The following is a 13,190-nucleotide window of genomic DNA, read 5'->3' as shown; positions in this document are numbered from 1 at the left end:
TACCACTTGTTGGGAAATTTAGACTCTAGTTGATAAAATTAAAAAGTTTTAAACCCAAGTTATTAATTAGATTTATTATGAATAAAACTTGTTAAAACCAACAAACATCAATATCATGTCAAAATCATGCAACAGAAAACTAAATAAGACAAGATATGGTGACCTAGAAAAACCAATGAAACAAACTAGTTTCACAGTAAAAAAAATCTGGGGGGAAACCTTCCCAAAAAGCAATCCACTATAAAAAAGAGAAGTTTTAGATCTAGTACAAAACCTTTGTCCCTAGACTCTACAATCCTCATAGATGAACTTACAGCAGAAACTTTCTACCACTTCAGAATCTCTAAACTCTTCAATATATGAATGACACCCTTTTGATACACGGATCCCAATACGTGACTAACCAAAAATACACGGCTCCCAGTACGTGACTAATACACCAACTTAAAAAAGATATTGGCTGCAAATTTCTTCACTTCATCAATAATGAAGATCAAAAAACACTTGGTTATAAAATCCTAAAGCACAAAGACGCAGTAGCTTCTTTTAGAGAGAATAAAGTAGTGGTCACCTTATGCATTCGTTCTCCTTGTATTCTCTTATGTGACGGCCTCTAAAATAAGCCTTATATAGGTCTAGGGTTGTGAGAAAAGAAACCCTACACATACATGTCATCATGGGCTGAAAATCAGATTTGAAAATTTGAATTCCCGTAACCTCAATCAATCGAGAGTTGTCAAGGAGTTGTCGAGCTTTAAACTTTGATAGATACAGCTATTAAGAAGCTATCGAGGAGACATGAGTTTTCTCGATCGATCCACCAACTGTCGAGAAGTTATCGAGATTGCGATAAGAAGAAGTTGAAAATCTCGATAGATAGCCTAACTGTCGAGAGGTATCAAGCAACTATCGAGCTATTTGTCCGCAGGTGTCGAGCTATCTGTCCAGCTTTAGTAAACAGCTTTTCTTCACTTGTTTCTTGGTCCAATTTTCATGGTTTTAATACTAGACTTGAATAACATGTTTCTTGAAGTATTAAATACATCCTAGATCTACTCAAATACAAGTAAAGTGCGTTTTGTCAAAAGATTAGCCAATTATATAAAAGAATAACATATGTTCTTAAACAAGTGAAACACATATGTCCTAACATCAACAACTACCAAATATAATGGCCAATGACAATTAAGGATGGAGAAAAGGACTTGAAGTTAGCGGGCAGAAGTATAAATAAATAAAAAAAATTGAAACTCCAAATAAATATTCATTTAATAAACCATCAATAAAGAAAAATATATAAAATTATTGTTTTTTAAGAGATTACAATGCAATTATTTATGAAAATGGAACTTGCTATTTTTTTTTTAAATCTTAGACAAGCACTATTGACACAGCACTCAACAACTAACTAGTAATTTTCAAAGTTGCAAAAAATTTCTTTAACTATTTACCCAAAACATTCTCTTTAATTTTTCAAAAGACACTAATTGAAAAAAACACTAACAGACAAAGCTACGATAAAATGCACAGAAGATTACGCGGGCTTAGGTGTTATGTTACATAGTTGTTAGTCACAAGAGACAAGACACCACTATTATTTATAAATATATATAGAGAGAGAAAGAGAAAGATGGAGTTAGGAGTCTATCTCTCTCTTTGACTCTTTCTCTCTAGTCTTTTCTATTTTCGGATGTGGAGTCTCATCTCTGTCTCTCTTTCAATTTTTTTCACAACACTGTCAACATATATGATTAAATCTAAGTTAATCAACCAAGCATTAGAGATTCAGATATGAAAGGGATAAAATATTCTCATTCAAAAAATTAAAAGAGATTAGATATAATTACCAGGTTTGGGCAGTGCTACAGTGGACTGGTGGTGGCGTTAGGCATGGTGCACTGGTGCTGATCTACTTCTGCTGCTTAGGTTTTTGTTTTTGTTTTTTTTTGTATTTTTTTTTTTTTTTTTTTGAGTGGCTTCAAAATTCCCTCCTTTTCCCTTTTATTATATGTGTGTCTTACCGGAAGTTGGGTGTTTTCCTAATTCTAGGCTAGTTAGATCTCTAGTTAGAATCGGTTGTGAATATTATTATTATTATTATTTTTTTTTTTTTTTGCATGTGTTTGTTTTGGGGTGATGTTTGGGCTTAATTTTTGTTGTTAGGCTAATTTTTTTTATAGCTTTTAAAAATGTTCAATGGACAAAGTGCAATTTTATTGAAACAAATTGCTAAAACTAATATTATATATATATATATACACGCTAAAAAATTTAAAAAAAAAAAAATCTAGAGGGCCACTACCCCACGTCCAAAATAGCTCCGTCCCTGATGACAATGTTGGGGAAAATGGGATTTTGCCTTTATTTTGTAAAAAATCTAGCACAATGTCTATGTTTTGGAACTATTAAGTAACGTGTTCTTATTTTGAAACTCAATTTTAAAAAATTGAGTTACAGGTGGAACTCGACATTAGTAATGTCGAGTTCTATGCATATTTTCCACTTAATTTTAAAAAAAATTAATTGAAACTCAACTTTGCTAAATTTGAGTTTCAATTAAAAATTTACATATAACTCGATTTTGAGAATATCGAATTTTATACAGAACTCGATTTTGTTAAAATCGAGTTTCAAAAACAAAGACACTTTGCTTAATAGTTTCAAAACATTGACATTGTACTAGATTTTTTTATAAAACAAGGTCTAAAGCCCATTTTCCCTTGACCAGGGACGGAGCCAAGACTTGGAGTTAGAGGGGCGACTTTACTGCTAGCTGTGTGCGGCGGCTTCGACCTTTGAGTCTTATGCTTTACTACTAAGGATTTCTGTTTAAAATTTTTTAAATGGCCAAGTTGTTTGTTCTTGGTAAAATAGATTGATTGGGCTTAATTTTTTTAGTTTTATTATTGGTAATTTTGTTATTTTCTAATTTTTTGGGCCTGTATATTTTTTTTTAGATTTTATTTTATAATTTTTTATATGCTTTAAAAGGTGAAAAATGCTAAAACTACAAAATGTTTTATAAATTGTTAATATGGTGAGTGGTTATTAATAAGTAAAAAGTGATGTAAGTGTACGAACTAATAAGAATTTGCTACCTTAATAATTTGTATAAACGTTGTAAAAACATTTGTGACTATAACATTACTCTCAAAAGAATTGATGGCATTATTAAAAAGGACAAAAATAATTTTATTGAACAAAATTCTAAAATTAGTACTTTTAATATAGTAATATTTTTTAAAAAAAATTTAGGGGGGCACAGCTCCGTCCATGCCCCTGACAATGTTTATTAACTCATGCTTACGTCTTAACCTCGGCCAGGTATGTCCACAAATGTAGCTAAATATAAGTTTGCAGGGAAAAGAAGTGGATAGATTGGCGTGAATGCTCAGAGATAGACAATAATGACTATAAATAGGTTGTTTGTTTTTAAAAAATGAAACAATGACTAATAGTTTACACGCGATTTCCCATGGGTTAAAATGAATGAATATGGACGCAATCGTTATCAAATACAACAGAATGAACAGGGACGCAATTCTATCCTAGTAAAAGCTACGTGCCTGTCCTGTAATGTAACACTAATCTCATCACAGATCAAAATCTCCTGTGCATCTCTCCCTAGTTTTCCATCCATGCCTCAAAGCCCAGGACACGCACCCCAGCCGATCGTATCACGCCACGTTGCAGTCGTCGGCGCCGGCGCCGCAGGCCTCGTAACTGCTCGAGAGCTCCGCCGCGAGGGCCACAGCGTGGTGGTCTTCGAGAGAGGCGACCAGGTTGGCGGACTCTGGGTCTACACCCCGAATGTCGAATCCGACCAGATTGGACTCGACCCGACTCGGACCACGGTCCACTCCAGCGTCTACCACTCCCTCCGCACAAACCTCCCCCGAGACTCCATGGGCTTCTCGGACTACCCGTTCGTTGCCAAAGACGACCCGGACAGAGACCCGAGAATGTTCCCGGGTCACCGAGAGGTTATGATGTATCTGCAAGACTTCGCGCGCGAGTTCGGGATTGATGAGTTGGTGAGGTTTGAAACGGAGGTAGTGCGCGTGAGATTCGTGGAGGAAGAGGAGAAATGGAAAATTAAATCAAAGCAAAGATACACAGAAATGGATGAGATATTTGATGCTGTTGTCGTATGTAATGGCCATTACACCCAGCCTCTTGTCTCCCATGTTCCCGGTAATTTTTCCTAACTCCGTATTCAGAAATTATATATCATCGTTATGACACTTTTTTTTTTTTTAAGATAAAAGATAGAAATACTATTTTATAAAAAGGAAATACATGTACAAACACATGTGGACATATTTAAAGTTTTTAATACTTATAGATAATATAACTTTGTCTCTATCCCATTGAACTTTGTCTCTCCATTCGTGTTCGATGAGCAAAGAGATCAAAAACTTTATCTCTATCCCATTGAACTGTGGCATTATCAATCAAATCTTTAACAAATAGATTAGGCCTTGCCTTTCCCAAAAAAATTGGTTTATGTGTCAGCCACTTATGTTTTGAAACATCAATACCCACCTGCCACTTAGAACCTTCCTTGATGACCTCTCTAGCTGCCAGCATACTTCTCCAAACATAAGAAGGATTGTTGCCTATTTCCACATCCATAAAAGAACAATTTGGAAAATATATTGCTTTATATACTTGATAGAACAAAGAGTGAGTATTATGAATCAATCGCCATACTTGTTTAGCTAGCATAACTAAATTAAAAGCTTGAATATCTCTAAAACCCATACCTCCTCTTTCCTTTCTAGTACAAAGTTTTTTACAATTGATCTAATAGATTTTCCTTTTATCTTTTGACTGCCCCCACCAATATTTTGCAGAGACGATAGTATCACACAGATTCCTTGAAATTTTGAAAATACTTATACAATAGGTGGGAATGGCTTAGGCAACTGTTTTGATTAGATCCTCTCTTCCTGCTTTAGAAATGTATTTTTCCTTCCATCCCAAAAATCTATTTGTAATCTTTTCCCTTAGATCCTTAAAAGTCTTGACCATAGATTTTCCCCCAGCCATTGGCAAGCCAAGATACCTCCTACAATCCTCCATAATTCTTGCACCCAACATAGCTTGTATATCATGTTTTACTTTAGCCCTTGTGTTTTTGCTAAAGAAAATATAAGTTTTTTGTCTATTAATAGCTTGGCCAGATGCTGATTCATAGCACTCAAGTAGGGTCAAGAGATGTTGACATTCCTCCATAGTAGTTTGGCAAAATATGAAACTATCATTTGCAAATAAAATGTGAGATACACACACCCCCTTACTACAATTTAGAATGCCATGAAGGTTTTGTGATTCAACCACCTTTCTGATCAAAGAAGAGAGCCCTTTCACACATAATAGGAACAAGTATGGGGATAAGAGATCGCCTTGCCTTATACCTTGAGATGGGGTGACAAAACCTTTAGGCTCTCCATTAATAAGCACAGAGTAAGAAGCAATAGTCACTGTTTCCATTGATAGGTGCACCCACTTAGCATCAATGCCCAATTTAAGCATTATTTGGCGAAGGAAACCCCATTCAACCCAGTCATAAGCCTTGCTGATGTCTAGTTTAATAGTCATTTGCCCTTTTTACCCTGCTATTTTATTCCTCATCCTGTGTAATACTTCAAATGCTACCGTAGTATTATCAGTAATTAACTGATTAGGAATAAAAGCACTTTGTGAGTCTGATGTTACATTTGGCAAAATAAGTTTTAGTCGATTGGCTAAAACTTTAGAGACAATTCTAGACAAAACATTGCCTAAATTAATAGGCCGATAATCAGAAACATTTTTTTGGGTCATTCTTTTTGGGTATGAGAACAATATGTGTATAGTTCATCTTATGGAGCATGTGACCCAAATTCAAAATAGATAATACTGCATCAGTTACATCATTACCCACAATGTGCCAATATTTTTGAAAAAATAAAGGAGACATACTATCAAGTCTAGGAGATTTAGAGGGATGCATGTAAAAAAGGGCTCGCCTTACCTCATTTAGTGTATATGGTCGAAGGAGTGTATGGCACATATCTGGTGTAACAATGTGATCAACGGACTCTAGAACAAGATCCAAATTTTTTGGAGTAGCAACAATGAATAGATTCCTAAAGTACTATTCGGCCACCCTTGCAATGTCATCTTTAGAAGTGCACCATATCCCTTGATCATCCAAAACTCCTGAAACATGATTTTTCCTGTGCCTCTGGCTTGCTCTCTGGTGAAAGTAATTTGTGTTCTTATCCCCTGCAAGTAACCAAATTGATCTGGACCTCTGTCTCCAAAATAATTCTTCCTAGAATAATAAAGAATTTATCTCATCTCAATATCGGCCAAATCTGCTCTAGCCGTGGATGTGGCTTATTTTCCTCCACATGCGTGTTTTGGGCTTGCTTACTAATTGTTGATCACATGGCACTATTTTAGATGTCAAGTCACCTATGGCACCACTAGCAAGAGGCCTATTATCATCCAACTTATTTTGCTCGTACGATAAAGGCACAATAAACAATCTGTCACTGAAACTATTGGAACCATGCTCTATCCTATAATCATCAATATTTCCCATGTTATCAGGAGTTTTAGAGTACTCGGCAAAAGTTTTGGCGATTGTGTATCATTCTCGCATAATTCCGTGAAAACTGTCAAGTGCTTGTCCCCATTATCCATAATCGTATCGTTAATATCAGGATTTCCATTGAAGGTTCTTGGTTCCGCAATATTTGGTGGTGGCGGCGACATGCTTCTATCCCCACTGTCATCAACTTCCTCCATATTCCTCTGCAGTTGGCTATGGTGAGTTGAGTCCTTCGGTTTACGGAATCCCACTCTCAACTAGTCACCATATGGACTCTCTTCACCAATCCTTAGCCTTGCTGTTGTGCATGATTTTGCCTCGTGTCCTAATAGTTCACAATTGAAACAGAGCCCCAAGAGTCGTTCATATTGAAAGGCCACCCAAACTTTATCCCCTTTTGGACTAATAACTGGTGCCCCTCTTCGGATTAGCTTATCCAGTGGCATTTCAACCCTTATTCAAAGGAACCTGGCTTGGTTAGATGAAATAGCTATGCAATTGACATCCACTACTCGACCAATGCCACTACCAATGTCCTTACCTGCCTCTTCATTTATAAGGTCAAAAGGAAGTCCCCAAACTTGTACCCAAATAGGGATGTTCAAGAAGTTAACAGAAAACGCCGTCATCCCCTTTTCCCATCGTCGGAGTAGTAAGAGATGGTTGTTAAAACTCTTAAGGACCATTGTTTACAACTCATAGAAGTTGACCTTCCAACGTGAACTTGAACTGAATTAGCCCCTCTCCAACGTCAGTAATCTTCAAATCTTGTCCAAATTTCTAAACACTCTGTATTAAATTTTTTGCCACTCGAAGGTTGATGGGTTTAGTTGTGAGGAATTGACCAATTAGACTAAGACAGCACTCCTCAAGTATTTTCTGACGATATTTTGAACGGAAAATTATCACCTCTCCTTCCTTTCTTAAATTAATCCATTGTAATTTGTCAATGAAATCTGAGCCCATGACGGACCAGGAAGAGAGAAACAAAGACCAGAAGCCACAACGAAAAAAATCCCCCACCTATACAACGAGAAAATCTAGTATAGTGAGAGGAGAGGAAGAACTACTAATAATAGTAGTAGAGGACGTCTCACCTTTCGTGAGAAGAAAACACTCCTAGCAAGAGGGGAAGAAAAAAAAATTAAGTGACATTAATCGCCTGTTATGACACTTTGATATTATTATTGATTGTCTTAAAAACTTAATTATTGAAATTTAATAAATTTAATTATTTAATCATATACTTTTAACATGGTGAGCATGTCTAAGTCACTATGGTCTTCAAATTATTATTTTATTTTATCTTCTTTTGTGGCAGGAATAAATAAGTGGCCTGGGAAGCAAATGCATAGCCACAATTATCGTGATCCAAAACCTTTTCAAGATCAAGTATGTGCTCCTTTTTGATTTTTCAAATATCCACAAAACATCTAAATCTGATGTCAAAAATGTGAATTGTAGATTAAGCTTAGCAGTTGTTTTTGTTGTAGTTGTTGTTTTTTTTTTTTTTTCTTTTGGAAGACTGCAGTTGATTTTTAAATCCAAAGCTTAATAAATCTTATAAGAAATTGATTCCCATTTCCATTAGCTCACCTAACGAAACATATTCTCTTATTCTTATATAGGAGAAATGTAAAAATGTTGAATAAGTGTAAATAAAGTCTAATAAGACTAATATGCTTCGAATAAAGAATCTGCATGGTAATAAGAAACTAAAATCTAAATCTTTTTAGACCAATCATGTATTTTTTGCAATGAGTTGGGATTTGAGAACATGTATATATGTGAACAATATTATGTAATTAGTACCTACAACTTACTGCTCATTATATTATTTTTCGATTTCAATTCTTTCCCCGCACAAGTGATTAGCTTAGCTTAGCCATTTCCTGCTTCCAACAGGTTGTAGTTTTGATTGGGAATTCAGCAAGTGCGTTCGATATTTCTCGGGAATTAGCTGGAGTTGCCAAAGAAGTCCACATTGCAGCTAGAACGGTCAAATATGAAACATTTGGAAAACAACCTGCCTATGATAATTTGTGGCTTCATCCTATGGTAAGTTACCCACAGTGAGATTGAGTGGCTATCAGGATATGTCAATCAAGTAATCCTTATTTTTCTTTTTCTGTTTTTGGTTCTATTTAGAAAATCTTCGATTCGTTCGATGAAATGTCTTGCATATATAAACAAAATATAATATATAAATAAAGTGTATGTTAGAAAAGTTTCAGCTCACTTTTAAAAAAGATTATGTTTTATGACATCCCAAAATAAATTAGAAGATTATAAGGGACTAGGGTCCTGTTTGGTTTTTGATGGATGTGTATTCATTTTCTATTTTCATTTTTTGTACTTAAATCTTATTCATTTTTTTCTCAAAAAAAAAAAATCTTATTCATTTTTTATTTTCAACAAATTTTTTATTTTTGGCATCAATTTTCAGCTTGTCTTCCCTAACCTTTTTTTATTTCCTGACAATCCCAACAGATACAAACGCAGATGAAGCTCCTCCCGCTAGAAAATCACTTCCCTCCTACAAACTAGCCCAAGTCAGAGTACCTGAAAACAAACACCACACAACCATGGATCCCCCATCAGATTTCAACAAACTCATCTCCTAAACAAATTTCAGCAAACTCACCCCCTTAACACCTCAAAGTGCTACTGTGGTGTTAAGGGGGTGAGTTTGCTTTAAATCAGATATGCTTTAAATTAAACAACCACCAAACCTCAATATTTTAACAAAGCAACCCACAAGGCACAAACAAACCCCAAAGCAAACACCACACCATTGTCGATCGACCACCATTGCTAACAGTGAGCATCGGCTGTGGGTCACAATCACCAATCGAGTACCACCGCCGCTGATTAAGAGAGAGAGAGAGAGAGACGAAAAGGAAAACTAAAACCCAGATTTCATAAACCGTAATCCACCTGAAAAACTAAAAGCCAACCCAGATTACCACCGGAAAACTCAGATTTCACATTTTTGCCCAATAAAGAGTGAGATTGAAAAGAGAGAGAGGGGTCCCACAGAAAACTGAAAATGAATACAGAAAACTAAAAGCCAACCCGTAAACCAAATTCTTGTGGTAGGTCTCACAGAAAACTGAAAATGAATACAGAAAACACTTTTTTTTTTTAACCAAACATGCCCTGAGACTCTAAGAGTAAGGAAACAGTGATTATAGGAAAGGCTAATTGAAAGAACTAACCTTAATTCAAATGATGCAGATAAAAAATGTATGTGAAGATGGTTCTATACATTTTCAAGATGGGAGCTTTGTCATTGCTAACATCATTATACACTGCACAGGGTATGCTGCATATATACTCCAATAATTTGGCTTTAGCTTTGATTTAGGTCCAAAACAAAATCAAACATGAAACAGCGAATGGTAACTAAAACTAGTTTAACTTTTTTAAGGTACAAGTATCATTTTCCTTTTCTTGAAACCAATGGCTTTGTGCTTGTGGATGACAACCGTGTGGGGCCACTATACAAGCATATATTTCCACCAGCCTTGGCTCCATGGCTTTCCTTCGTTGGAATACCTTTTCAGGTTTATCCCTACTTAATAATATATTATAGTGTAACCTCATTTATGGTTGGATCTTTAATTTAATTTTAATATAATTTTGGAAATATTTTTGTGTTTGGTTGGTACCAGGTCATTACTTTCCCCATGTTTGAATTACAAAGCAAGTGGATAGCTGGTGTTTTGTCTAATCGTATCACACTTCCATCACAAGAGCAGATGATGGAAGATGTTAAAGCCCTCTACTCATCACTTGAAGCTTCTGGGACCCCGAAGCGAGACACTCATGCTTTGGATGATAAGCAGGTAATTTTGCTCAATTCAAGAGCCTACATCATGACAGATTTTCATTTTCACTTATTTTTTCGTGCCCACATTAGGTATGGTGGCTAATGACCTATTTTCAATATAAATGTTGCTAATTATTCCAAATTGGCGCAGTTAAACACCATAAAGGTACCTCAATACTGATTTGAACCAGATAGTAAAGGCCAACTAAGTTAGAAAAGATCTTTTTTTTTTTGGCTAGTAAAGGCAATTAGATTTTTCTAGCTATGTTTCTTACTTCTTAAATTCGTTCTGTTGAGAAAATATTATGTATGTTGTTTTGTAGGTAAAGTACAATAATTGGCTTGCGGGTCAATGTGGATGTCCTGCATATGAAGATTGGAGAATGGAGATGTATTATGCCACTGTCAAGGGCAGACTAGCTCATCTTGAATCTTACCGCGATGAATGGGAAACTCAGCACTTGGTTTTGCAAGCTTATCAGGATTTCATTAAGCCCGCCTCAAATCAAGTTAGTGACAGATGTGTCTTTCCTTAATCAAGTTTCAAGACCCGCCATTTTCCATTGTATCTCACATGCCAAAATTCTAGTCACCCTTCTATTGTACGTTGTCTTCTATTCCTTTTGGTTTAGGGTCTCTTTGGTAGTAGTATTCAAGTATTGTTGTTTAAAATGATGATAAAACTGTGATTTAAAAAGTGTTAAGAAACATGTGTTTAAAGTATTTATAATGTATAAAATGTGTTTGGTATCATGTTTCAAATAATATATTTTAAAATATGAAAAAATATAACTATATTTGATAAGTGTATGTGTTTTTTTTTTTTTTAAAGTGATGAAAAGAATACTATTTTATTTAGGGACGGAGAAAAAGAATACACATCTGGTTCAGATGATTCTCCTTTCTTATTGAGGCATCTATGTTTTGATTCACTGCTGTCAGAAGATCCTTGGTCCTGATTGCCTGATAAGGTTCCTGCAACTTGGCAGACTACATCAGTTCCAGAAAACTGATAGAAGGTAGAAAGATTTGAACTTCCCTTTTCAATCCTAGATTGCTTAGTCTTTATACTGCTGGAATCGTTCTCCACATTGCAGTGGGACTTGCATGAAGCAGGAGACATGTTGCCACATCCATCTTGAACTGTAACTTGTCATTGATCAGAACCTGAAAGTATAATATTCTCGACTTTGCTCTTCTCAAAGTTTATTTGTCCGTTAGCTAGACATGTATAATTTGAGTCACCTAAAATATCATCTGAAAGGACAAACACATAAAGCTGAATCCTAATGACTAAACATATGCACAACGTTGCACAAGGCTACATGTTCAGAGTATGACTTCACGTCTATCCCACTAAAACCACAATCATATAGATAAATCAACAGTACCTTTCTTGAAAGAGTTCTTCTCTTGACAGCACTAGCTGTCATCTAGGAGAGGGTGACTGTCCGCAATCTCATATGGTAAATCTTTCTTCACACAGCTTGAGATGACCAGATCAGAAAGTACAGAATCTGACTCATGCTGCCTCCAAAGTTATTCATCAGAGCAGCAAAGCTTAAGGAAGGTGCATGTTTTTCGTCCTCATTTGATATCCCCTGATCACTAGCTAGACTCTTCTAAATCAATAATATCGGGGGTGGAGGAATGAGCATTTCAAATTCTCTTAGCACTCCTCTTCTCCAATTGTCCTCGCCAGTACTCAGAGAAAGCTTCAACTCTGAATCTGAGACATTACCACCACACACAAATCTTGACATTCAATATTTCCTTTTAAGTGATTGTAAGTATTCATTTTCTTTGAAAGATCCTTACCAACATGGCTAATGTACTGGTCAGCAGAAAGTAGAAGATCTAAAGGCTTCTGCTAAAGCTTAGAGTACATACCCTGGTGCCCTTTTCTAACAGCACGTGGCTTCAGGGAATTTCGGAGTTTTGTAATTACTTCATTGCGAATTTCTCTGTCAACTTTGCTTGACTCAATAAAAAACCACTTGCCTAAATTTGAATCCCCCTTACCAAGGTTAAAAATGGAAAAAATTGTTCTACTTAATTAAATCAAATAATATAATTTCACCTATAATTGTTATTACGCTCTAAAATATTTTGTCTTGAAACGCTTTTCTATCATCTGGAATTCAGAAATCAAGGGAAAAAACCAATACACACTTTGAGTCAAGTATTTAAGAAAGTAAAATTACTTAGTCTCATCTAATCATTTCATAAGTAAAAACTTCTTCACAATTAAAGTGAAAAGAAGAAATTGTTTCAATGCCCTCACTGCCATATTGGGAACATGCTTAAGGAATGCCTAGTGAACAGCTAGTTGCTGAGCAAAAATCTGAAAGACAAGTAAACTATTAACACAAAGGAAAAGTAAGCAGCAAAATTTTCATGATGGACAAGCCACATGAATATCAAATCATTCAAACCCAAAGTCTCTTAGGGTCCGTTTGATTGGAGTGGTGGAAAAGTGGGATGATAGAAAATAGTGGGAGGATGGAAAAAGTAGAAGAATAGAAAAGATTTTATTTTTTCTCCTTTTTGTTTGGTTGGGAGTGAAAAAGTGGAGGGATGAAAAAAATGAGTTTGAATAAATTTACTTATATATCATTATTAAAGAATGATGCCCAATTAAAACAAAAAAAAAAAAAAAAAAAAACAAGCAAAGGAGACGGGCTTGTGACAAAAAAGGGATATACTTTAGAGTGATGTGAACGGGGGAGAGAGAGTATTGTCCATGTGTGATCA

General features: G+C 35.5%; 1 protein-coding gene across 6 annotated transcripts; it reads left to right on the top strand.

The window, feature by feature from the left end:
* Positions 1-3,499: 3,499 nt before the first annotated feature.
* On the top strand, positions 3,500-12,442 carry LOC111998357 (flavin-containing monooxygenase FMO GS-OX-like 4). Of its 6 annotated transcripts, XR_010628266.1 has the most exons (10): positions 3,500-4,194; positions 7,926-7,996; positions 8,510-8,662; positions 9,842-9,924; positions 10,035-10,170; positions 10,279-10,452; positions 10,760-11,038; positions 11,296-11,455; positions 11,534-11,609; positions 11,923-12,442. XR_010628266.1 is itself a non-coding variant. In XM_024030460.2 (7 exons), the coding sequence occupies exons 1-7, from the start codon at positions 3,639-3,641 to the stop codon at positions 10,970-10,972; spliced, it is 1,386 nt and encodes a 461-aa protein (XP_023886228.1). In that variant the 5' UTR covers positions 3,500-3,638; the 3' UTR covers positions 10,973-11,189. The 6 variants fall into 6 exon arrangements, 1 of the variants encoding a protein (XP_023886228.1); XR_010628267.1 differs by lacking the exon at positions 11,534-11,609; XR_010628264.1 differs by having other exon boundaries at positions 11,534-12,442.
* The last annotated feature ends 748 nt before the right edge of the window (positions 12,443-13,190 follow it).

This window comes from Quercus suber, unplaced genomic scaffold, assembly GCF_002906115.3.
Source record: "Quercus suber isolate HL8 unplaced genomic scaffold, Cork oak 2.0 scaffold_46, whole genome shotgun sequence".
Classification (NCBI taxonomy): Eukaryota; Viridiplantae; Streptophyta; class Magnoliopsida; order Fagales; family Fagaceae; genus Quercus; species Quercus suber.
Note: the sequence above shows the minus strand (reverse complement) of the source record. Positions and strands in the feature narration are given on the sequence as shown.

What these genes read in the sequence shown, in the direction of transcription:
- LOC111998357 (XM_024030460.2), top strand. Translation starts at nt 3,639, where the DNA reads ATGCCTCAAAGCCCAGGACACGCACCCCAGCCGATCGTATCACGCCAC. An exon ending in ATTTGTGGCTTCATCCTATG is followed by an intron (nt 8,663 to 9,841) that starts GTAAGTTACCCA and finishes CAAATGATGCAG; the next exon opens with ATAAAAAATGTATGTGAAGA. An exon ending in ATCATTATACACTGCACAGG is followed by an intron (nt 9,925 to 10,034) that starts GTATGCTGCATA and finishes AACTTTTTTAAG; the next exon opens with GTACAAGTATCATTTTCCTT.